Source organism: Miscanthus floridulus, chromosome 8 (genome assembly GCF_019320115.1).
Source record: "Miscanthus floridulus cultivar M001 chromosome 8, ASM1932011v1, whole genome shotgun sequence".
Taxonomy (NCBI): Eukaryota; Viridiplantae; Streptophyta; class Magnoliopsida; order Poales; family Poaceae; genus Miscanthus; species Miscanthus floridulus.
Genome location: NC_089587.1, coordinates 182,410,017 through 182,435,155, shown reverse-complemented (window position 1 = coordinate 182,435,155; position 25,139 = coordinate 182,410,017). Strand labels below are relative to the sequence as shown.

General features: G+C 43.4%; 2 protein-coding genes across 2 annotated transcripts; one reads left to right on the top strand and one right to left on the bottom strand.

Moving 5' to 3' along the window:
• Positions 1-57: 57 nt before the first annotated feature.
• Positions 58-938, bottom strand: LOC136474211 (uncharacterized). Its single transcript, XM_066471812.1, has 3 exons — positions 852-938; positions 585-702; positions 58-387 (listed from the first exon to the last, which is right to left on the bottom strand). The coding sequence occupies exons 2-3, from the start codon at positions 676-678 to the stop codon at positions 245-247; spliced, it is 237 nt and encodes a 78-aa protein (XP_066327909.1). The 5' UTR covers positions 679-702; positions 852-938; the 3' UTR covers positions 58-244.
• Positions 939-1,468: 530 nt separating this feature from the next.
• On the top strand, positions 1,469-7,637 carry LOC136470286 (outer envelope pore protein 37, chloroplastic-like). The gene is made up of 8 exons (XM_066468181.1): positions 1,469-1,742; positions 2,119-2,200; positions 2,493-3,069; positions 3,521-3,610; positions 4,114-4,284; positions 4,367-4,461; positions 6,140-6,260; positions 7,052-7,637. Exons 1-8 carry the CDS (start codon positions 1,469-1,471, stop codon positions 7,181-7,183), a joined length of 1,542 nt encoding a protein of 513 aa, XP_066324278.1. The 3' UTR covers positions 7,184-7,637.
• Positions 7,638-25,139: the final 17,502 nt, after the last annotated feature.

The following is a 25,139-nucleotide window of genomic DNA, read 5'->3' as shown; positions in this document are numbered from 1 at the left end:
ACACATGCATGTTGTATAGATACTTATAGGTCTTCATAATCTTTAGTCGCCATACAATGATAGAAGTACTTTTGTTTAGAAAAAAAAGGCCAGCATTCTATCGTGTTCATGCCGAACAACAAATTCACATGATACTCGGGACAGAATTCGAAAGCGCATGGATATTGGCTACTCCTACCATGTAACAAAGCTACGATAAGCTACATCGTCATCACGATGCAGGTGCAGATCGGCAGCACGCGGTTCATTCAGACGACTTGACGATGAAGTTGTGGCGCCTGATGGGGTTCATGGCGACGGGCGGGCCGGCGGTGCGAGGCCACGCCTGGAACTTCTTGTCCGTCTCCTGCCACCACTCGTTCGTCGCTACGGTCCGTGGAGTCGTGCCTGCAGACAAAGCAGCAGTGAGAGGTATCAACCTAGTTCATCAGTCGTGGTACAATGTTTTTCTCTCACGATAAATCAACTTCAGCCGGTTTAGTTTATCAGTCGTGGTACAGTATTTTCCTCTCACGACAAATCAACTTCAGCCGCCTTATTAAACCCTAAACCGACAGCCGGGCATCCGGTGGCTGGCACCTCACCTCCGAGGACCTTCCTGTCGGCGACATAGACGCCGCAGACGTACGCGAAGGCGAAAGACGCCGCCACCGACCCGATGATGTACTTGGTGGCCATTAGTGCTAGTAAGGTGCTGACGACCTGCCAGATTAAATGTACCGCGTTTTCAATTTTCATGACACGAAGTATCAGAAATAATGACAGTATTGAGAAAAAAAAAATTAGAAGTAGTACTGTACATGCTAACTTGCATATGGTACACAAGAAAAAAAGGGTTGAATCAAAATGACCTGTAATTAAGCAGTTGAGCATTCACCGTGGTCCGTGGGCAACCAAATGCGGAGTGCAGACTGCAGAGATGAGCAAGTAGAAGTAGGTCTGCAACCTTGCTTTGCTTCCAGCTTCTGACGGGCAGGCCTCTTTATATTACTACACTGGAGTACTTGCTAGCAAGACAAGTTGCCGTTATCATATTTTGGGTCTGAATTTTTTAGATAATGATATTTTGGTTCTGACTGAAACGATTTGCTGGATCCTCAGTATAATAGCACAGTACCTGGTAAGAGTATGCAATTGATGACAATCTGTCGACGAAACCGGGGGGCGCCCGCTGTATCGAGGATAAACAAAGTATTTACCAGCGTCCATCGATCGTTAACAAATTGCTTTAGTTGTCATCATCCCCGAACGACCACTCTTTTGTTACGATGCACAACTGTTGTTCGTATGTTACACGCACCTCTCCCGGTGAAATCATGCGCTTTAGCTCTGCCAGTTCCTGCTCGGCTATGATCCACCCTTTGACTCTCTCCACAATCGCTACTACGCATCGGACGAGTGCACGTGCACTGTGCACGGTACGCGCCCCGGACCCTGAAGGCGTGACCCAGACCCAGGCACCCAGCATATGCAGAAATGCGGGCCGGGCCCGGGCGCACGGCCTATCGGTGTCTCCGGCCTGGAACGGTACAGCTCGCGACTTCGACGAGTGCCGCTCGCGGCCGTCCTGCCGTGGGCTGTGGTTTGTCCGCCTGTGGGTAGACGCAGGGTCGCAGGGAAGAGGGGACGTACGGGGTCGCGCAAGATCACCTCATCAGTGGACCGTTCGATGCCACAGCGCCGCAAATGCGATTATGCGCTCGTTTACCCGCGCATCCGTTACCACTGCCTGAATGGTGCTGGTGAAACTTTTTTAACTTTGAATAGATATATAAAAAATACGTGTAATATTTATATTTTCAAATAACTTTATTATAAAAGTATATTCAACGATCTAATTAATAATACTAATTATGTACCTAAATATTAACATTTTGTTAAATATATTTAAACAAAGTTAAAAGTTGGTGACTTTTGGAAATCGATAATAACTCTTTTTCAAGAACAGAGGGATTACGTGATTATGCGATTGGGAAAAATAGAGAGGGCTTTGAATGATATAGGTTGCTTTGGCTGCATGTTGGTCGAAATAAGCGAGGTGTGTGATTGTTAGAAGTGAGTGAGTGCATTCAAATTTCGGACTTGCTTGGTTCACTTCCAATTTTTTTCATGTTAAAGGTTTAGCAAGTCGTGATTTGGCTAGTATTTTATTTGCTCCTAAAACTTACCAAACTCAAACATTTGATTTGCCAAATTTATGGTAATTTTTGTCTAGTTTTTGGCTTGCAAAATCTTTGGTATATCAAATTTTGGCCAAACATGCCCTTTGCCTCAAAATAAGTATACATCTAGTTATAGACTACCAAACAGTATCTTGTTCACTCTCTCTGTCTCCAAGGTGCAGTTACTGAGAAAACTTAGTAGGTATATTAATAATTTCACTTGTATTGTATCACTGATCTCTCCAACAGGTCCTGTCAGCAAGCAAGCAGTGCTCTAGCCCGGAATAAACAATAAATCCGGGTCCTCAATCGAAAAACTACCGGACCCAGGATTCCTAGGCCTCCCGAATCCCACGCCGGAAAATTTCCCACTTCCCTCCGTCCTGCATTCGATTCTTCAACTCCGCCGCTTCGCCTTGCTTCCTCCGCCGCCCCCATGGCGTCCGCCGCCGCCCAGAACCCCAATCCCCTTAATCTCAACATCAAGCTCCCCCCATGGCTCAGCGGGCTGCGCTGCCCCTTCACCTTCCTCTGCCCGCCACCGCCTCCTCCTCCCCCGCTGCCACCTCCGGAGCCTGTGGTCCCACGGTCGCGGAGGCTGCCGAGCCTGCGCGTGACCACGGAGTACGATAGCGAGGAGGGCGTGTTCGTGAACAAGGTGTCGTGCAAGCTCGCGGGGGACCTCGCCAAGCTGCGGCTCTCCTTCCAGAGCGACCCGCAGGGCCAGTGGCAAGGGGGCGGGGAGGAAGGGGACCCACTTCAGCAGCTCTTCACCGCGCCGTTGGTGGGGCTCATCACCAAGCGCTTCTCCGTGCTCTACGACGTCGAGGCACGCAACGCGCTGCTCCGCGGAGACTGCTCGCTTCCCGGAGGCGCCATCCAGCTCCGTGCCTCGCACGATGTCAAGGTATTGCGCCGTAAATTTGAGTCAAGGAATGGCTTTACAAGTGGTCAGCAAATAATATTTGCATATTAGTTGCACTTAAACTTCCCAAAATAAGACCCATTCGACATTTGGGTAGCGCTACAGGAAAGGATTCAACACCCATTTTTGTTCTCCAACAACAGGACCCAAAAGAGCTGCAAAATGGGTTTTCAGGAGCGAGGATGCTCATATATAGGTCATGTCTCTCCTGGCACCAAAAATGGGTTTGCTGTATAGGTGCTTTGTTGGCGACCCATTTTGAGTTTGGGTGCCGCAATAGGTCTCCTGTTGGAGATAGTCTAGGGAGTATATTTTTTTTCTTTCATTCACTAGGTCATTTATATTCAAATTTGCTAAGTTGAAGTGCCAATGTAATATTGGGTTGCTCTCAAAAGAATATATTGGGTTTAATGTGCCTTCCTTGGTTTCTCAGGCCCAACAAGGAGAAGTTTCGGTGATCACTAGTTTGGGTGATCCGTTATATAAACTGGAGTTATCATCTTTGGTGCCTTACAGTGGTTTGGTGAGTATCTAGGTTCCTTTACTGGTAACATTTTTTTTTTAATCCTTTATCAAATAATTTAGGTATTCTAACAAGGTTCAGATGTCCTATTAGGCTGATATCATCGTTATGCGTTCAGATAAATCTTGATTTGTCGTTGTCATGGAATTAAACTAGGGAGTTAATCCATGCTCTGGTATCACTTTTACCCTTGGGAAATACTAGAAACGCTACTCCTTACAGACTAAAGAGGTTTGTAATATTAAAACACTGACCATTCAAATACTATTTTGACTGTGTTATACTGTTATTTGAAATATTCTTGTACATTTTGACTTCTATGTTTTCTATTTTTAGTTGCATCATGCAATGTACCATATATCTTAAAGTTGCATTTTAGAGATTTTGTGAATACTATACACATTTATGTTAACTATTCATCAGTTTCTCTTTTGGCTAATAGTATATGGCATCTAAACCCTGTTAAATGTAAGAGTTTTCTCCTTTTTTATTTTATTTGGCAGCCAAGGGCAACGTTCCACTTTCCTATTGGTCAAGTTTCAGTAGAAGAGAGGAGAAATGAAGATGATGAGAAGGTGCTTTCTGTATATGGGATTGGAAAATCTGATTTCTTGGACGGTGTTCTTACTTCTCAGTACAATGAAAATGATCTTAATCTAAGATATTGTTATAAGGTGAGCTATTTAATCCTTTTCTTTGTTCTGTTTTTTGGACTTCCTGTTAAGTTTGATTCTGTTCATATGCTTCCTGTGGCAGGACAAGGAATTAACTTTAGTTCCAAGTGTCTCATTGCCTTCCAATGCAGTATCCATAGGCTTCAAAAGGCGTTTTGGTCCTTCTGATAAGTTGAGGTGAGGCTGCGATCATTGTTCTGTGATCATTATCTTGTGCCCATTTATGAATGCATCCACTAAACATTTTTTTTCGTCACAAGGTCTCTGCACTGTTAATGCTTCAGGTCTTTAACGAGTTACTTCCAGTAACTATTGTGTGAATTGCACTTGTGTTCCATCTGTTTTGCTACAAATTAGCAAATCTTTCTTGATGATGTGTTCATTAGAGAAAAACCAAGCTACCTTCAGCAATGAAAAGAATATTCAAAGAACTCCATTTTAGTCCCCCTGATGTATCGTTGGAGTCCACTTAACCTGCTAAAGTGCGATTTAGTTAACAACCTTCTTTTTCTTAATCCAGATCACTATTCATCTTTTGCTTTTATTTGATACTGATTTCGTCTGCATGGAGAGAGGGTTGAGCTGTTTTGCCGGTCAAGAATGCTAGCTTGGCTGGCTTTGACATGGAGACTGGTGCTTGACATACATATTGCCGCCTGAAACTCTTCGTTTCTCGTTGGCCTTTTCTCCTTCCTCTCATCTCTCTGTTTGACTGTTTCTCTCCTACAGAGTACAGACATAGGAACTAGTTTCACGAAGCTTGTCTTGTTACCTTCATCAATTGACGTGCCCAGCCCTGAATTTTCTTGCTTCAAACAACGCATCGATCACACAAACTCATGTAGCAAATTCAAATCAGATACAAGTTTACTACCTTCTTCCTGTATTGGAATAGTTGCAGTATCTCCATCTTGCTATGGCTTCATGGAATTGCAAGGAAGAGGGGGACTTGTACGCGAAGGTTCTCTATCTCCACGGTGCTTGTAACTGTGACGCCCCTATAGAGATTGTACAGATCAAGTGCCAAACTGATCTCACTCATACAAACCCAGACTCTCTAACTAGCTGCCACTATAGTGCTATTGGGGGCTTTTGTTCTTTACTGGTTCCACAATGGTTGCTACCCAGCAGTAGGAGTGCATTTATTGTAGTCTATTGCCTGCTTTTGGAGCACATTGACTGCCGTAAGAGCAAAAGGTGAATAATGAACCGTTTTAAGAAAGAGAGGGGGTTAAGTAAGCCAAATCATAGTTTAGCGGGGTAAATGGACTTGGGGCTGTACTTAAGGGGAGTAAAATGGACTTTTTCCAATATTCAATTACTTTATCTGCACAAGAAGTTTGCTTCACAAAACCTGAAGGGTTTAAACTATTGATAAAAGCACTCTTGCATTTTGCAACTTCTGATCATACTTAAATTCTTAATGTTCGCTCAAGATTTTGCCATACATTGTAAGTTTATCTTCAGATTCTAAAAAGTCAGCAACATGCCCTGCCTGTATGTTGGTGGTATTCCAGCTTCCAGGATCTTAACACTGCACTGCAGTGTTCTGCCTGCTAACTATTTTGTTACAAAGCATAATTAAATAACTACAAACGAAAATTGGCTTATCTTTAGCAGTCCAGTGTCTTTCCCCCTATTTTGTTGGTTATTTTCTTATGATTTGTTATCGAACACTACTATCTATGCAGTTGCTACTTGCTAGAACTTACGGTCATCATATTCCCAGGATTAAAGTTGAAAGAAATTACTTGCAATTGTTTTGAAGGATTACCTACTGCATGTTGCATGCATCATCCTCTTTCTGCAGTAGATTCGTTTTTCCGGTGGTAACATTGACTTCCTCTCCTTTCAGCTATCATTACAGCTTCGACACTGATGACTGGAATGCTGTTTATAAGCATACAGTGGGTAAAAATTTCAAAGTGAAAGCTGGTTATGATTCTGAGGTGCGAGTCGGATGGGCTTCTCTTTGGGTATGGTACAGCAGCATCTCTTACTTTGGTTATAAGATACAAGCAGATGAGTTTGAAAATAAGCAAAACTTGCATTTCACACTTCTTCCTTATTGTTGGTGATTGCAACCTCGCAATGTATTCAAGGTGACACTATGTTGGGAAAAATGAATAAAACCAAAATACAATGTCCATAAGGAGATGCAGTAATTGTGGTTTGGTTTTGCTATATTAAGATTGTGTTTGTTGGGGGGAATTCCGTAGGCTATCAGGTTTCAGTTATGCATGTCCTTTATTATATTTATAGAGAACCTTATACTAGTAGAGTAGGTACCAAGTTATTTTCTTGTTTGAACCCTGAAACAAGGATACTTGCTAAGGTATTGGATTGCTGTTCATTTGTCCAAAGCCCTGAGGCCTTACATATGATATTGCTGTTTCTCAATTTATTGTGGAATGCACTTAAAATAATGAGTACATTGAACATAAGATATTGGCCATATTTTGCACCGAGTATTTAAATCTTAGGGACTATAATTGTTCTTGTTGGCACCTTTGGTAAAATGGTTGTTTGAGGAATGAGGATACCATAGCAACGATTGTCATGGATCAACCTTTATATCCTACGTCACATTGACAATTAGCATTATTGACATTGAAAAAACCTTTATATCCTACGTCACATTGACAATTAGCATTATTGACATTGAAACTATCATGGCCTTCTGATGGTTTGAAACTTTGAATTGCATATGACATGAGTAGAGTAATATACTAATATATTAATTTTATGAAATGCTTTTTTATGTTAGGTTGGAGAAGAAGGGGGCAAAGCGAAGACTGCGCCAATGAAAACAAAACTTCAGGTTATGCTTCAAGTACCCCAGGATAATCTCAGAAATCCCGTTTTCCTCTTCAATGTGAAGAAACGATGGGATCTGTAACCTGGTGTAAGTTATCCATTTATGTGGAGACTCCAAAGGCTTCGGCGAACCTTTTGTTGCAATCTGCGCAGGTCAACAACGACAACACAATCCATGAGCTCTTTCTATTTATCATGTACTTTCAACTAGTGTACATAGTTAGTATTCAGCGCCAGAAGCAATTCAAAATTTATGTAAATACTACTGAAGATCAGGGACCCAAGTTCGCTGCCTGTGTACTATATTTTCTTTTTGTGGGAACAATAGAGGCTTGCCCTCAGGGCGATTGTACTTATTCTTTGATGGCTTAATGGGTAGAGCTTAGAGGCCGGGGCTCCTTTCAGATTTTAGACTAGGCATTTAGGATTTATGTAAGAGACACTGGGTGATTATTGATTTATTCATATACCCAAATTTCCAATTGTCAAGAGCCCATTGGAGTGTAAGAATTTCAAAAGAATTAATTGATTACTGAAGAAATTAGGGAGGAAAATGAGGAGCATGTAGTTTTATTTCTTAATGAAATGATATGCAGATCTCCTTCCAAAAAAAAGAGGAGCATGCTCTCATGTCAGTTCTCCTTAGAAAAAAAAATGAGCATGCTGTCTCTCATGTCCTCGTCAGCCACCTAGGGCCTGTTTAGAAGAACGAAAAACACAAGAACAATAACAGGAGAAAAAAGAGGAATAGGAAAGGCATGGGCAAAGGATCGAAAAACATAGGAATTTCATAAGAATCAGTATTTGGAACGCAGGAATATAACTGGTATAGGAATTTTAGAGTTAGCTGCAAACTCAAAGCTTTAAATTAAAATTAACAGTAAACGTTTTTCCTTTTCACTAACAAATAAAGCATGGAAGAGGGCCCCCGCCCCCACAAGTAGCATCTTATCCGTTCTTCACTCAGTTGCTACTGAACTCTATTTTTCTCTTCCTCAATGGAATAGCAGCATCCGTCATCATGAGCTTGATTAGCCCATGAGCGCGCACGCAAGCGCTGCAGGAAACATTCCCTTGGCTCCGCGTGGATGTTTTCTTTCTCCAAAAGTAGAGGATTGCTCACCGTTTCAAAGGAAAGGTCACCCTCAATTCCTTCGTTCCAAACGTGACTATAGTGAATAAAACCCTAGGAACTTGATTCCTCTATTTTTCCTATGCTTTTCCCATGAACCAAACGGGGCCCAATTTCCGCAAACGAACACACAGGACGCAAGTCATGCAACGCCCGTCATCTCTTTCCCCTGTCTGTGGGGACGGTGGGCACAGGGAGGGAAGGGAGCAGTGTTGTATCTTATATGTCCGATGTGTTCTTTTGGCATTTAGAAACTGTATTGTAACACCCCTAGTGTTACGAGCTTGTTTAGCACCGTGATTTAGGCCTAAGAATTTTTTTAGAAATGAGTTCTCGGAATTTTTATATAAAATATACTTGATGCGATAAGCGAATCCCATGTGACTTAGTTTTGTGGACTCAAATAAATGCCCAAGTTAAATTACCTAGTGCGTAAAGATATTTAGAAATGTCGAACTATGATTCTAGCGAACGGTTTGTTCTGTTATATTAAGCATGAAAAACAACTCTTATAAATAAAATAAAATCCATTAATAAATAGAACGATATATATATATATATATAGAACTACTATCCTATAGCTGGCTACAGAATAACTTATTCTGTAGCCACTTTGAGTTATGATAATTACTATGTTAATTTACGAGATTATAGTAACTCCTTACTAAGTGATTTAATATAACGTTATGGTAAATATTCCCATGTGTTATAGTAACCCAACTATCGTAAATATGTATTGACATTATAGTAAATTAGTATATAAAATTATAGTAAATGGAGGTGGCTACAAAATAACTTATTTTGTAGCCGGCTACTGAATAGCCTCTCCCTATATATATATATATATATATATATATATATATATATATATATATATATATATATACTCACGTGTTTATTTTGATAAGCTCGAACTGACGAGAGAGAGAGCGCAATAGCTTCGTTTATTTTTCCTGGCGTGCAGCGTACTCGCCTGGCACTGCTATTGATCGCTGTCTCGTTCTTGTCGTGGCTCTGCATTTGCAAAGTCTACTCATCCGTCCGCATCATGCTCTCCGGCCTTTGCATTTACTTCTTTGCCTGCCTTGCTTGTCTCTGCTGCCGCGGTCTTATCCATGTCTGCCTCTGTTTGTCCTTGTCGCCTCTGCTATGCCAAGCCATCCAGCTCCACTGCTCACCTGCTTCGCTCAAATCAAGTTTCTCTGTTCTTGCCATGAAGTAGAGCATCGTTGCTGCATCGCCAAGTCCTTTCTAGCTCGTCGATCGGACCACGTGCTCGGACGAGTTCGCTCAGGTCTCCTCGTCCTTTTTCTCTACGCCGTCTTCTCACCTTCCTGTGCGCGCGCTGGCACGCCACTGCCGGCCGCGTGGTGCCGTGCTGCCCGATCCCCTCCCTCGTCGAGCCTATGAAGCTGGTAACGAGCCGTGCACGACGCCTAGCTCCTCCTCGCATTTGAGCGCGCCCGCGCCCTCGGCTCTGCGCTGCCCATGCCGCGTCCCGCAGCGCCCCACCATGGCTCCAGTTTGCCATAGCCACCCTTCTTCCCCCCCCCCCCCGCTCGCTCGCGCTCTCGACCTATCTGCTTGCTCTGCCGAGCCTGCACCGCCATAGCTGTGCCCACCCGTCGCCGGTCACCCTCGTGGGGGAGCGCAGCGCGCGCCCCCCTCGGCCCCTCCCGCGCTGGTCCCGTCGCTTTTCGACACGACTGCACCACGGCCGCCACCACCATCTCCTCACGCGCCGCTGTGGCCTCGCGTCGTACTGCAGCACCGGCGTCCCTCTCTTCCCTGCTCCTCCGCCGCTATGCAACTGCCCGAGCTGCTGCCTCGGTCGCTGGCGTACGCCATGGCCGCTGCTCCACATAAATCGCCATGGCCGCGCTCGCCATCGTAGCGGCTCACGTCGTCGCCTTGGCCTACTGCCCGGCCACCGTGACCTGCCGCTGCCATAGCACGCCATGGCCACGACCACGACCGTTGTTTTCCCTATTTCCTAGCGCCGCCGCAGTCAACTCACCGACGCCACGGCTCGCACGGGCAGGCTGCCAGGGCCTAATTCTGGTCTCGCCATGGTTAGCCCATGGCCGCACGGGTCCCTGTGTAGCTCATCGGCGAGTTCTCCGCCACTTCCGCGCCTTTCCCAGCCCCACCGCGTCGTTGCCGCCGTCGCCGGCCGGTGGCTCTGCTCCATGCCCTGCTTTGAGAAGGAAGGAAGGGTGAGAATCCAAGAATAGAATTAATACAGGGTTTTCATTGCAAAATACGTGACTCAGGTTAATAGTGTCGAACAATGTCTAGAGTACCGCAGATTAATTTAAGGAAAGTATAGGGGCCTTATCGCAAATTTACCACCGCCGCCCGTGTTGGGTCGCGCTCACCACGCGTGAGCCAGCCTGTTAGGTTGTTGGCAGCGCGCCCGCCTGGGCTGGCCTGCTCTCGCGCTGGGCCGGTCTGTGGCCACCATGGCTAGGCCGACTTGTGCCGCCTGCCTGGGCCAGGTGCCGCGCGCCCCGCGGGGCTGGCCCGCTTCCACGCGTGGGCGGGCCGCTCATCCGCCTGGGCCGCCGTGTCCTTGCTGTGCCGCACCTGGATGTAGGCCGCGCACACGTCTATGGGCTGCTAGGCCAGTTAGTGGTCGCCGGCACTTTTTCATTTCTAAAATGCTTTTCAAAAATTGGTTTCTAGTTTAAATTGTAAAATCAATATAAAGTGGTATAGGAATCCAAAAATGGTGAAACCAGTTTTGTTGAGTTCCTAAAATCATGATCTACCTAGTAGTGTATTCTATTCACATAGAATCGGTATGTTTCTAGGGTTGCTCTAGTTATTTTGAAAATGCTTAATATTGTTAAAAGGAGAACTTGTAGGAATTTATGTGGTAAATTGGTAATAGTGTTGGATCTGAAATTGCTGTAGGAGGTTCCTAGCAATATTAGGTGCTCATTGTAATTGTTGTAGCTCCAGGATAATTAGTTGCTAGATAGATAATGATGTCCTATTTCGAATAAAGATTAAATTGATAAAACGAGATGAAGAAACAACTTGGGTTTATATAACTAAAATAATTATTGGGAAATAACGTCTTATTCGACAACATGGATACGCAGCTTAGTACGTTAGTTGTTAGAACTAGCTCATTAACTTGAAAGGCGTAAATCGTATTTTACAAGTCACGGTTGTAGTTGGTTATTTACATCTATGCATTTGCATCAATGCATACTATATAGGTACGATGATGGATCAACGGATCGATTGAAGGATGATTGGAAATCCGAAGATGGGGTAATGATATTCTCTCCAGGAGATGATGCAATGGGCTTTCTATTCAGATGATGGTGGATGATCTGAAGATGTAGATACTAACTTTTTGATATATCTTACCCAGGCAAGCCCCAGTGCATAACCGCTACTTTTCTATAGTTTTAAATTATATTTGTGCATTAAGTTTAAAGGAGTTGAATGAAACCCACTTGCATATATATATATATATATATATATATCTTTACCCTTTGAGTCTTACTAGTATGACAAGATCGTGTAGATTGCTATGCTGTAGGACTCCGGTAGAAGTCGAGCGATTGCCTGTCACTCGTGAGAGAGAGGAAATATATTATTGGATTATTATCACTTGGAATATATAAAAATGGTGGAAAGGAAAAATGGTGACCGGGCAGGGATATGGTTTGGGTATTGGTGGGTGTAAGAGGCTGTGTCGCCGTGGACGCGGGGCATGGCTTGGTTACATTGCTTTCCCTGTCTGTGTCGATTAAGGACCGGTCGTTGCATAAGGCATCATGGGCAAGTCACAGATTTATTATCCCGAGCACATACTTGGGTATGGACGCTTGGAAGACTTGTTGCTCTCTTGTCGTGGGTTCTGGCTCTTTCCGGACTGACTATCAGGGTTTCTTTTTGGTGGAGGAGGTCCTTGCACCGCACTGAGTCCGGGACTCAGGGGCAGGGGCTTGGAGTCCCATTTTGGATGAGGACCTAGGACCCCAGGATAGGAGGGTGATGGGTTGGTCCTGCTTGTGCCTTGGTACAAGCGGGGCATGTGTTTTCGGGGTACCCAGCTGGAGGCATTAATTTGCGAATCGCCGGGCAATCCGGTATGACTTGTTTCGTGTCTAACACCGTAGTAAGAACTGAAAGATAAAAGATGGAAGATGGAAAAAGAAAATTTGATTGCTTACCACCTGCTTGAAAGTAGCACATGTACTTACATAGAATGGTTAGTTAATACACCAATGCGGCTATTGATACAAATCGAATATATGGACACACGTTTAGTAATGCTTCCTGCAAATGCAATCAACCCACAAGTGAAAGCTCTAGTTTGGTTTTGGTGAATTGATGAAACCCTAAGTGCTAACCTAGTTTATCAAGTGATCATGAGATAGGTAGCACACTTCAAGTGGAGAAGCTAATGAAGATCATAACATGACAATGGTGATGGCATGGCAATGATCAAGGGCTTAAACTTGAAAAGAAGAAAGAGAAAAATAAAAAGCTCAAGGCAAAGGTATAATTCGTAGGAGCTATTTTGTTTTGGTGATCAAGACACTTAGAGAGTGTGATCACATTTAGGTTTGATAGCCGTACTATTAAGAGGGGTGAAACTCATATCGGAATGCAGTTATCAAAGTGCCACTAGATGCTCTAACTCATTGCATATGCATTTAGGATCTAGTGGATTGCTAATACCCTTGAAAATGTTTGTGAAAATATGCTAACACATGTGCACAGGGTGATACACTTGGTGGTTAGCACACTTGAGCAAGGGTGAAGAGAATGGAGGAGATGCCAGCGTCGGTCAAGTGATCGGACGCTGGATCCAAAAGCACCGGACGCTGACTGCCTATGTCCGGTCGCGCTGACTAGCGGTACAGTGGCTAGGGTTTACCACCGGACGCTGGGCTGTGTCCGGTCGAGGTGGACCGGACGCGTCCAGTCGAGGAAAACCGGTTTTTGACCCTTACTGTACTCAACCAGACGCTAGGGCTTCAGCGTCCGGTCAGTTTTTCCGGAGCGTCCGGTCAGCTTCATAGCCATTGAAATCTGACGAACAGCGTTTGAAGCGGGTGACATGTGGCGTCCATCAGTGGACCGAATGCTGAGTCCAGGGTCCGGTCAGTTTGACCGAAGCGTCCGGTCAGAGCGCAGTGTGCCCAGTGAAGGGGTACAACGGCTCTATTTTATGAGGGCTTCTATTTAAGCCCCATGGCCGGCTATGGCTCACATCTTTGGCCATTTTCATTGACATAGCAACCTTGTGAGCTAAGCCAAAGTCCTCCCACTCATCTCCATCATTGATTCATCATCATAGTGAGATTGGGAGTGATCCAAGTGCATTGCTTGAGTGTTTGCATCTAGAGGCACTTGGTGTTCGTGTTTCACTGCGGATTTCGCTTGTTACTCTTGGTGGTTGCCGCCACCTAGATGGCTTGGAGCAGCGAGGATCATTGAGCGGAGAGTGGTGATTGTCTCCAGCTCCGATCGTGGTGATTGTGAGGGGTTCTTGACCTTTCCCTGGCGGAGCGCCAAAAGGTACTCTAGTGGATTGCTCGTGGCTTGTGTGATCCTCATCTTGTGTTGGTTGTGCGGCACCCTATTGAGGGTTTGGCGTGTGAAGCCAATTAGCGCGTGAACCTCCAAGTGAGTTAATCGCCACAATGAGGAGTAGCTTGCCGGTAAGCAAGTGAACCTCGGTAAAAATCATTGTGTTCATCCTTTGATTCCGAGGTGATTGGTCTTCATTGCTATTCATTCTTGCGATTGATTGGTTCACTCCTCGACACGGCGGTATAACTATCTTGATCACTCTCTTTACTTTACCGCAAACTAGTTGACAAGCTCTTTAGTGTAGCTAGTTGTCAGAGCTTGCTTGCTTGGTTGGTGTGGCTCTTTAGTTAGCATTTGAGAGCACACTAACATAGGGTAGTGTCATAACTATTGTGTGAATAGACACTATCTAAACTAGAATTGTGGTAGATGGCTTGGATTTTGAGTAGGCTAGCGCAACTCTTGCTTCGCCTCATAATTGTCTAACCTTTTGTTAAGTGTTGTTGTAGAAATTTTTATTAGACTATTCACCCCCTCTAGCCATTAGGACCTTTCAAGTGGTATCGGAGCCGAGGTCACCGTTATTTGAGGCTTAACAACCTTCGGTGTTGTGGGGGTATTAACCCCTATACCCTTACGGCTAGGCTTGGGCCGGCCTAGATCAGAGGGTCCGGTCCATCAAAAGACGATGCGCGGCCCGACCAACCTATTTGGAGTCCCGCGCAAGGAGTCAAGGCAGGTTTGGCGATCAAGCAAGATCCTGGTCGGTTAGAATAGGAATCCTTATCCGGCCACCTATGGCAATTGTAACTGGCTAGGATTAGTTTCTAGATCTGTAACCCTGCTCCCTAGACTATATAAGGTGGGCAGGGGACCCCTCTAAAAAACATCTCTCATTGACATACAGCAATGCAATCAGACGCAGGACGTAGGTATTACGCTTTCTTGGCGGCCGAACCTAGATAAAACCTCGTGTCTGTCTTGCGTTACCGTCTTGTTTGAGGCTTGCGTATCTGTCTACCGACAATCTACTACCTTGGGCATACCCCTAGGTAGACTGCCGACCATATTTCGTCATCAGGTGTTAAAATGGCTCAAATCAACAACACTAAGAAGCCATCCCAATTTGATGGCTCCAACTATCCCTATTGGAAGGCCAAGATGATAACTTATATCAAGTCAATCAATAGGAAGGTTTGGAAGGTGGTAGAAACAAAAATTAAGATTGAAGATCCAGAGAATCCCACCACGGCCGAAGAAGTACTTCTCCAAAATAATGACATTGCTCTAAGTGCTATTCATGATGCAATTGATGAGAGAACATTTAAGCAAATCAAGAATATTGAGATGGCTCATGAGGCTTGGAAGAATCATTTGAGGGCACTCAAGCCGTAAAGGGTGCAAAGGCATATATTCTCAAAGAGAAGTTTGCAAGCTTCAAGATGAAGGAAGATGAGAGTGTGCCGGACATGTTCCATCGGATGGAAGTGATTGTCAATGATCTCAAAGCACTTGGTGAGAAGATAGAGGACAAGGACTTCTCCAATAAGTTCTTGAGATGCTTGCCTGCAAGATTTGGCATGTTGGTCACCTTACTAGTGAGGACCGGTTTGAACACAATGACACCAAACCAAATCTTGGGAGATATCATGACCGATGATGCTTATAGAGATGATGATGAGAAGGAAGAAAAGAAGGAGAAGAAAGATGAGAAGAAGGATGAGAAGAAGAAGAGCGTAGCATTCAAAGCCACATCATCGAAGGGCAAAGCAAAGCAAGAAACATCAAGTGAAGAAGATGAAAGTGATCAAAGCCACCAAGAAGAAGGTTCTTGCAAGCATTGCCATCAATGAGAAGCCTTCTCTCTTCGAATCTTCATCATGCTTCATGGCTAAGGCCACTAAGGTACAATCTTGTGATGATGAAAGTGATGAAGAACATGTTGATGATAATGAACATGAAAATAAAAATAATAGTGATAGTGATAGTGATGATGATGAACCTACTAAGGACGAATTATTTGATATGCTAGAAGATGCTAAAGAACACTTTGACATTAAAAGAAGGGAATGCAAGAGCTTGAATAAGGAGGTAAAAGCCCTTAAGCAAGCCCTTGATGAGCTCAAAGAAACTCATGAGAAGCTAGAGGTAGCCCATGAGAAGCTTGGCAAGGCTCACAAAAAACTTAAAAAAGCTCATTCCACTTTGCTTAATGAACAAGATAAAAAGAAGCATGTTGAAACTTGTGATGTAGGTGTAACTTGTGATTTAATTGACACATCACTATCTATGCCTATCATTGTTGCTACTACTAACCCTTCTTGTAGCACTTCCACTTCCACCTCATCTAGTAGTGATGGTCTCACTTGTGATACCTCACTAGTGATTGAGAATGAAAACCTCAAGAAGGAGGTCACTAAGCTCACTCACACCTTAGCTAAGGCTTATGGTGGTGAGGACCGCTTGCTTATGGCCTTGGGTAGCCAAAGAACTTCTCTCTACAAAGAGGGATTGGGCTATACCCCCAAGAAAGGCAAAGCGGCCTTTGCTCCTCACAAGACTAGTTTTGTGAAGAACAATGGTCGGTTTTGCACTAGTTGCAAGCAAGTTGGTCACAAAGAGCAAGAATGCAAAAGCAAGAGCAAAAATGCTAAAGTATCCTCTATTAAGCTTGATTCATGCTATATGCTCACTAAGGGTACAAATGGTGTAAAGGCTAAGTTCATTGGCAAACCATGAATGGGCTCAAAGAAGAAAGCCATTTGGGTGCCAAAGAGCTTGGTTACTAACCTTCAAGGACCCAAGCAAGTTTGGGTACCTAAAAAGAATTGATCTTCTTTTGTAGGTCAATTACAAAGCCAGAGGAAGGCATTGGGTTCTTGATAGTGGGTGCACTCAACACATGACCGGTGATGCAAGAATGTTCAACTCAATCAACACCAATGGCAATGATGGTTATGATAGTATCACATTTGGTGACAATGGCAAAGGCAAGGTCAAAGGGCTTGGTAAGATTGCAATATCCAATGACATGAGCATATCCAATGTGTTGCTAGTAGAAAGCTTGAACTTCAATTTGCTATCCGTAGCACAATTGTGTGATCTTGGATTCAAATGCATATTTGGAGTAGATGATGTAGAAATCATAAGTGTAGATGGCTCTAATTTGATCTTCAAAGGTTTTAGATATGAGAATCTATACTTGGTTGATTTCAATGCTAGTGAAGCTAGATTATCTACATGCTTGTTCACTAAGTCTAGCATGGGTTGGTTATGGCATAGAAGGCTTGGTCATGTTGGAATGAAACAATTGAATAGATTGATTAAGCATGACTTAGTTAAAGGCTTGAAAGATGTTGTATTTGAAAAGGACAGGCTTTGTAGCTCTTGTCAAGCCGGCAAACAAGTTGGAAACACCCATCCTAAGAAAAGCATGATGAGCACTAGTAAAGCATTTGAGTTATTGCACATGGATTTGTTTGGGCCAACACAATACACTAGTATCGGTGGAAACAAATATGGATTTGTGATAGTGGATGACTACACTAGATACACATGGGTATTCTTTCTAGTGGACAAAAGTGATGTGTTTGCAACATTCAAATCATTTGTCAAGGGCATTCACAATGAGTTTGAAACAACCATCAAGAGAGTTAGAAGTGACAATGGTAGTGAGTTCAAGAACACTAGAATTGATGAGTTATGTGATGAATTTGGAATTAGACATCAATTCTCGGCCAAATACACTCCACAATCAAATGGCCTTGTTGAGAGGAAGAATAGAACACTCATTGATATGGCAAGGTCTATGCTTAGTGAGTACAATGTGAGTCAATCTTTTTGGGCCGAAGCTATCAACACGGCTTGCTATTGTAGCAACCGCCTCTATTGTCACCGATTGAAAGAAAAGACACCATATGAGCTCTTGAATGGTAGAAAGCCCAACATTGCATATTTTTGGGTCTTTGGTTGCAAATGCTATATCTTGAAGAAAGGCACTAGATAGGGCAAGTTTGACAAGAAATGTGATGAAGGATTCCTACTTGGTTACTCCACTACAAGCAAAGCATATAGAGTTTGGAATTTGGATAGTGGTACTCTTGAGGAAGTTTATGATGTTGAATTTGATGAAACCAAGGGTTCACAAGAAGAAAATGAGAACTTGGAAGATGTTAGAGGCATTCAACTTTCAAATGCCATGAAGAATATGGATATTGGTGAATTGAGGCCTAGGCAAGTGAATGATGATGAAGATGATCAAGTGCAAGTGCTCTCTAACTCAAATGTGCAAGATGATGCAAATCAAGTTAGTGCAAGTGGCTCTCATGATAATGAACAAGATCAAGTGGCTAGTACATCATCTCAACCCAATGATCAAACAAGTGCAAGCAATCAAGTTCCAATACTCCAACCAACAAGCATTGCAAGAGATCATCCTTTGGATACAATCATTGGTGATATTTCTAGAGGTGTACAAACAAGATCAAGATTGGCATCATTTTGTGAACACTTCTCTTTTGTGTCATCCATTGAACCAAAGAAGATAGATGAAGCATTGAAGGATGTTGATTGGGTAAATGCTATGCATGAAGAGCTTAACAACTTCACAAGAAATCAAGTATGGGAATTAGTAGAGAGACCAAAGGGACACAATGTGATTGGAACCAAATGGGTTTTTAGAAACAAGCAAGATCAAGATGGGATAGTAGTAAGGAACAAAGCAAGATTGGTAGCACAAAGCTATACACAAGTTGAAGGTCTTGACTTTGGAGAAACATATGCCCTGGTTGCTAGATTGGAACCAATTAGAATCTTGCTAGCCTATGCTTGTGCTCACAACATCAAGCTCTATCAAATGGATGTCAAGAGTGCATTTCTCAATGGCTACATCAATAAAGAAGTATATGTTGAGCAACCTCCCGATTTTGAAGATGATAAGAAGCCCAACCATGTATACAAGTTGAAGAAGGCATTGTATGGTTTGAAGCAAGCACCTAGAGCATGGTATGAGAGATTGAGGGACTTCCTTCTCTCTAAAGGGTTCACAATGGGCAAGGTTGACACCACTCTCTTCATCAAGAAGATTGGAAAAGACTTGTTTGTTTTGCAAATCTATGTTGATGACATCATATTTGGATCAACAAATCAAGAATTTTGTGATGAGTTTGGAAATGAGTTTGAGATGTCCATGATTGGAGAATTGAGTTACTTCCTTGGTCTTCAAATCAAGCAATTAAAGAATGGTATATTTGTGAGTCAAGGCAAGTATATCAAGGACATGATCAAGAAGTTTGGCATGGTTGATAGCAAAGTTATTAGCACACCAATGGGAACAAATGACAACTTGGATAGTGATGCAAGTGGAGATATGGTGGATCAAAAGTTGTATCGGTCTATGATTGGAAGCCTACTCTATGTGACCGCATCAAGGCCGGATGTCATGTTTAGTGTATGCATGTGTGCAAGATTTCAAGCCTCACCAAGAGAAAGTCATTTGAAGGCTACAAAGAGAATATTGAGGTACTTGAAGCATACACCAAATGTTGGTTTGTGGTATCCCAAAAGAGCAAAGTTTGAGCTAGTTGGTTACTCCAACTCGGACTATGCGGGATGCAAGGTTGAAAGGAAGAGCACCTTGGGCACATGTCAATTGTTGGGAAGATCACTTGTTTCATGATCATCAAAGAAGCAAAATAGTGTTGCATTATCGACCGCTGAAGCCGAATACATATCCGTCGGAAGTTGTTGTGCACAAGTACTTTGGATGAAGGCCACTTTGAGTGACTTTGGACTCAAGTTCAAGAAAGTGCCATTGCTATGTGACAATGAGAGTGCAATCAAGCTAACCAACATTCCGGTTCAACATGCAAGAACAAAGCACATTGATGTCCACCACCATTTCATAAGAGATCACCAACAAAAAGGGGACATTTGCATTGAAACTGTAGGACCAAAGATCAACTTGCCGATATATTCACCAAGCCATTGGATGAGAAAAGGTTTTGCAAGCTAAGGAATGAGTTGAATATATTGGATTTCTCAAATATGTGTTGATGCACCCCCCACTCATATGACATGCCTCTCCTTCGAGCAATCCAAGGTAAAAGTTAATTGGCATGACATACATATTTGCTAAGGACATGATTAGTGCATCTAGTCACATTTTTAATTTCATTAGGACCTCTCAAGTGGTTCTATTTTATTAGGCTCATTCATGAAAATCAAATGATTTTGATGTTTATATGGTATCACTATTGCTTCTATGCTTGATTTGATCTAGTGATAGCATATGACATGTTTATGGGCTTGTAAACCTAGTGTTTAATCTAGAAAATGAGCTATAAGTATTTAACTCAACATGGTACAAGATAACCCTCATTTGGAGGTGTGAAGAAGCTTGTCCTTGGATCAAACCGAGTTAAATATCTTAGGTAAATGATCTAGACTAGACCAAATTTGGGAAAATGATCCTCACCCCATTGATTGACATTGATAATCTTGATCCTAAAAGTAATATTATCTATATTTAGAACCTTTATGGTCATTGATGACAAAGGGGGAGAGAAACAAAGATAGTAGTAAAAATAGTGAGAAAGGGGGAGAAATGTCATAAAGGGAGAGAAACAAGATATCTTGATATATGAAAGAAATGAACAAAGGAAAGGGATCAACTAAAAGTTTGAGCACACAAGTTGGGGGAGCAAGCTCATGAACTTGTATGGTGCATTTGTATGTGCATTTTATATATTTGCTTGCATGGCACAAGTATTAAATTTACACATCCATGCCTGTGTGATAAATGTTAGTTGTAAGATTGAATGATGAAATGACATCACTAGATAATTTTCTTTTTTTCAAGTAAGCCTTTACAAGTAGTATCTTTCTAAAGTATGTTTCCAAATGGTATTGAGCTAACCATGGTGCTAAGTATGGTATATTGGTGCACTCCGATTGGTATCATGCTTCAAAGGTCCATCTTTTATACCTTAGCATCATGTGGTAGACATTGACTCCTATATTTCCTATCAAAGCATATGTGCAAGCTACAATCCAAACTCTTAGCACATATGTAGGGGGAGCAATTGCTACCATTTAGGGTTCATGAAACTTGTCCATATCCTTTTACACATGGTAAATATGCTTGGGCAAGCAACATGGATTCAATTGAATTTTAATTCATATCTTTGTATAAGGGTTGTCATCAATTACCAAAAAGGGGGAGATTGAAAGCTCTAGTTTGGTTTTGGTGAATTGATGAAACCCTAAGTGCTAACCTAGTTTATCAAGTGATCATGAGATAGGTAGCACACTTCAAGTGGAGAAGCTAATGAAGATCATAACATGACAATGGTGATGGCATGGCAATGATCAAGGGCTTAAACTTGAAAAGAAGAAAGAGAAAAACAAAAAGCTCAAGGCAAAGGTATAATTCGTAGGAGCTATTTTGTTTTGGTGATCAAGACACTTAGAGAGTGTGATCACATTTAGGTTTGATAGCCGTACTATTAAGAGGGGTGAAACTCGTATCGGAATGCGGTTATCAAAGTGCCACTAGATGCTCTAACTCATTGCATATGCATTTAGGATCTAGTGGAGTGCTAACACCCTTGAAAATGTTTGTGAAAATATGCTAACACATGTGCACAAGGTGATACACTTGGTGGTTAGAACACTTGAGCAAGGGTGAAGAGAATGGAGGAGATGCCAGCGTCGGTCAAGTGACCGGACACTGGATCCAAAAGCACCGGACGCTGACTGCCTGCGTCCAGTCGCACTGACTGGCGGTACAGTGGCTAGGGTTTACCACCGGACGCTGGGCTGTGTCCGGTCGAGGAAAACTGGTTTTTGACCCTTACTGTACTCGACCGGACGCTGGGTCTTCAGCGTCCGGTCAGTTTTTCTGGAGCGTCCGGTCAGCTTCATAGCCGTTGAAATCTGATGAACAACGTTTGAAGCTAGTGACACATGGCGTCCATCAGTGGACCGGACGCTAAGTCCAGGGTCCGGTTAGTTTGACCGGAGCGTCTGGTCAGAGCACAGTGTGCCCAGTGAAGGGGTACAATGACTCTATTTCGTGGGGGCTTCTATTTAAGCCCCATGGCTGGCTATGGCTCACATCTTTGGCCATTTTTATTGACATAGCAACCTTGTGAGCTAAGCCAAAGTCCTCCCACTCATCTCCATCATTGATTCATCATCATAGTGAGATTGGGAGTGATCCAAGTGCATTGCTTGAGTGTTTGCATCTAGAGGCACTTGGTGTTTGTGTTTCGCTGTGGATTTCGCTTGTTACTCTTGGTGGTTGCCGCCACCTAGACGGCTTGGAGCAGCGAGGATCATTGAGCGGAGAGTGGTGATTGTCTCTGGCTCCGATCGTGGTGATTGTGAGTGGTTCTTGACCTTTCCCCGGCGGAGCGTCAAAAGGTACTCTAGTGGATTGCTCGTGACTTGTGTGATCCTCATCTTGTGTTGGTTGTGCAGCACCCTATTAAGGGTTTGGCGTGTGAAGCCAATTAGCGCATGAACCTCCAAGTGAGTGAATCGCCACAACGAGGAGTAGCTTGCCGGCAAGCAAGTGAACCTCGGTAAAAATCATTGTATTCATCCTTTGATTCCAAGGTGATTGGTCTTCATTGTTATTCATTCTTGCGATTGATTGGTTCACTCCTCGATACGGCGGTATAACTATCTTGATCACTCTCTTTACTTTACCGCAAACTAGTTGACAAGCTCTTTAGTGTAGCTAGTTGTGAGAGCTTGCTTGCTTAGTTGGTGTGGCTCTTTAGTTAGCCTTTGAGAGCACACTAACATAGGGTAGTGTCATAACTATAGTATGAATAGACACTATCTAAACTAGAATTATGGTAGGTGGCTTGGATTTTGAGTAGGCTAGCGCAACTCTTGCTTCGCCTCATAATTGTCTAACCTTTTGTTAAGTGTTGTTGTAGAAATTTTTATTAGGCTATTCACCCCCCCTCTAGCCATTAGGACCTTTCAACAAGCCAGATAGCCTTGCATATCCTTGGAGTCTTTTCTTTCCTCCTGTTGAGTAAGTCTCGCTGAGTACAATTGAGTACTCAGGGATTTATTCTCCCTGTTGCAGGTGACAGGTGGAGGCTAGAGCTGACCCTTGTGTGTGGATTCCTCCTGGTGGGCTCAGAGAGGATTTCCTTTACGCTGCGATCATAGTTTTTATTTATAACTCTCACTAAATGTTTTTTATGAATGAAAGTATTATAATATGTTGTCATAGTTTATATATCAATGCTTCATCATTTCATAAATAGGTATTTATTTTCATTGTAATTCTGATCACATGTTTATATTCCGCTGTTAAATTAAATTGTTCATAACTCTAATAATATGCTTACATTCCACCATTATAATAATAAATATTATACTCTGATGTTGTATTAAAAGTGATGTAAGAAATGGTTAAGAATGATGTACGCTTTATTCTCTTATTTGTGATCCTAATGACAAAAATGTGGATTTTCAGGTTCTCCCCTGGGGTGTGCCCTACGAAACCGAGTAATTTAGTGTTCTCCCCTGAGTGCTTAGTGTCTGATGGAAGACGAGCACTCCTGGGAGGCATTAGATTAGGCGGTTCTACCACATGTGGTATTAGAGCATAAATGAGGAAATAAAGCTTTGAAAACCTTTTCTAAAATAAAATTTGACAACAATTTTTTTCAAAAGAATAGGACATCTTTATGCAAAGTATATAAGTAGCCCTATTACTATAGTTATGTATCCATGATAGATGGCACTTTGCTAACTTAGGTAGTCTTAATCAATTTTTCTGCAGGTACACTGACTCAAGCATAGTCCGATAGTATCGATTAATTACAGGGAGAGAACGACGTGCCAAAAAACTAAGAATGGTTGACCTATATATTGGCAATAGTGGAAGGACGTATAGGACGTGCATTCATGCATATCCTGTTTGTGCATTGTAGCGCTCATATTGCTTGTAGATACGCCATCCATAGGTGTCACGCGTGTCGTATTGTGCATGACTGACTCATTCCTGTTCTAGAGTTAGGTCTGCACTGTTGCTTCATGCTCCATGTTCACCCATGGTTCACGCCTGTCATGACCCATGTCTCCTCGTAACCCTTTTCTACGCTCTTGTCGGACCCTTGCCATGCAGTCGTACTAGTCAGTAATGGCATCACACGTTGCTCGCCTTGAACATGTGGAATTTGGTCGATTCGTCATAGTGACCCCACGCGGGAACCCTGGTGGACTATGCCAGGACCATTGTCGCTCCACCTTTATAAGCAGAGCCTGACTTAGCCATCGGTACCACCACTCGGCGCACTTTAGCTCGCTTAGCTTTTCCTTTGAGCCAGCTTTTCGCTCAGCGTTCCTCACCACCACCGCCAGAAATGGCAGGAGCCTGGGTTAGTAGTTACTGCTTGAACATTGAGGGCTTTCCTAGAATCCTACGTGTCACCCTGCAAAAGCTCAGAGTCAAAGATCGTCTTGAGTATGAGGGCCGGGAATATGAGGAGCATGGCACCGAGTGGTGTGAGGTTACCGTCTACATCGGGAAGAGCGAAGAGTTCCCCGACCTCACTGAAGCCTAGAGTGTGACCGCAACTGGGTTTAGCTTCATCGACACCTACCAGGTTATGGCCCACAAAGCCTTGCGGTACCTCTGCCAGATCTATGAGGAGCCCATTGCCCATACCCCCATGAGGTTCTTTCCACCTTTGGACAAGAATCAACGGGCATGGAGGGCTCGTATGGAGGCTTTGCAAGGGTAGGATGCGCAAGAAGATAGTCCTACCATGGTGCACTTGATCACGTACCTGCTTGCTCTGGATGAGCAGTATGACCGGCAAGCCTTGGAGCTGAGGGTGTGCCAAGGAAGCCGAGATCTTCAACCGGATGCTCCAGGTGCAACTAGCCGAAGCGCATGCTAGTGCTGCAGCTGCTGAGAGCCGGTAGACTGCCATGTCGAAAGCTCTAAAGGAGGTTGAAGATCGGCATGTCCATCAGCTACGGGAGGCCTATCTTGTCACCAGGGCCAAGCAAAGGATGCTGGCTGCTGAAAGGCAGGATGTTTCGATCTTGGAAGGGATCCCTATCCACCCGCCAGAGAGGAGAACCGGTGTTGCAGTGCCGCCAGCACCTCCACCTTTAGAAGTGTTAGAAGCAAAACCCTTGGTTCCTCTCACTCAGCCATTGCCCTGAGAAGATGCGGACCCATCGCCTAGGAAGTAGAAGAATCCGCCAAGCCTAGGGATGAAGATGCATGGTCTAGAGTAGCCTAGTTGCCTTTGGATGTTGTACCTGTAGTAGTAGTGCTTTCATCGATGTCCTCTGGTGTTGTATT

What these genes read in the sequence shown, in the direction of transcription:
- LOC136470286 (XM_066468181.1), top strand. Translation starts at nt 1,469, where the DNA reads ATGCAGAAATGCGGGCCGGGCCCGGGCGCACGGCCTATCGGTGTCTCC. An exon ending in TGGTGCCTTACAGTGGTTTG is followed by an intron (nt 3,611 to 4,113) that starts GTGAGTATCTAG and finishes TTTATTTGGCAG; the next exon opens with CCAAGGGCAACGTTCCACTT. An exon ending in GGTCCTTCTGATAAGTTGAG is followed by an intron (nt 4,462 to 6,139) that starts GTGAGGCTGCGA and finishes CTCTCCTTTCAG; the next exon opens with CTATCATTACAGCTTCGACA.
- LOC136474211 (XM_066471812.1), bottom strand. Translation starts at nt 678, where the DNA reads ATGGCCACCAAGTACATCATCGGGTCGGTGGCGGCGTCTTTCGCCTTC. An exon ending in CGACAGGAAGGTCCTCGGAG is followed by an intron (nt 388 to 584) that starts GTGAGGTGCCAG and finishes CTTTGTCTGCAG; the next exon opens with GCACGACTCCACGGACCGTA.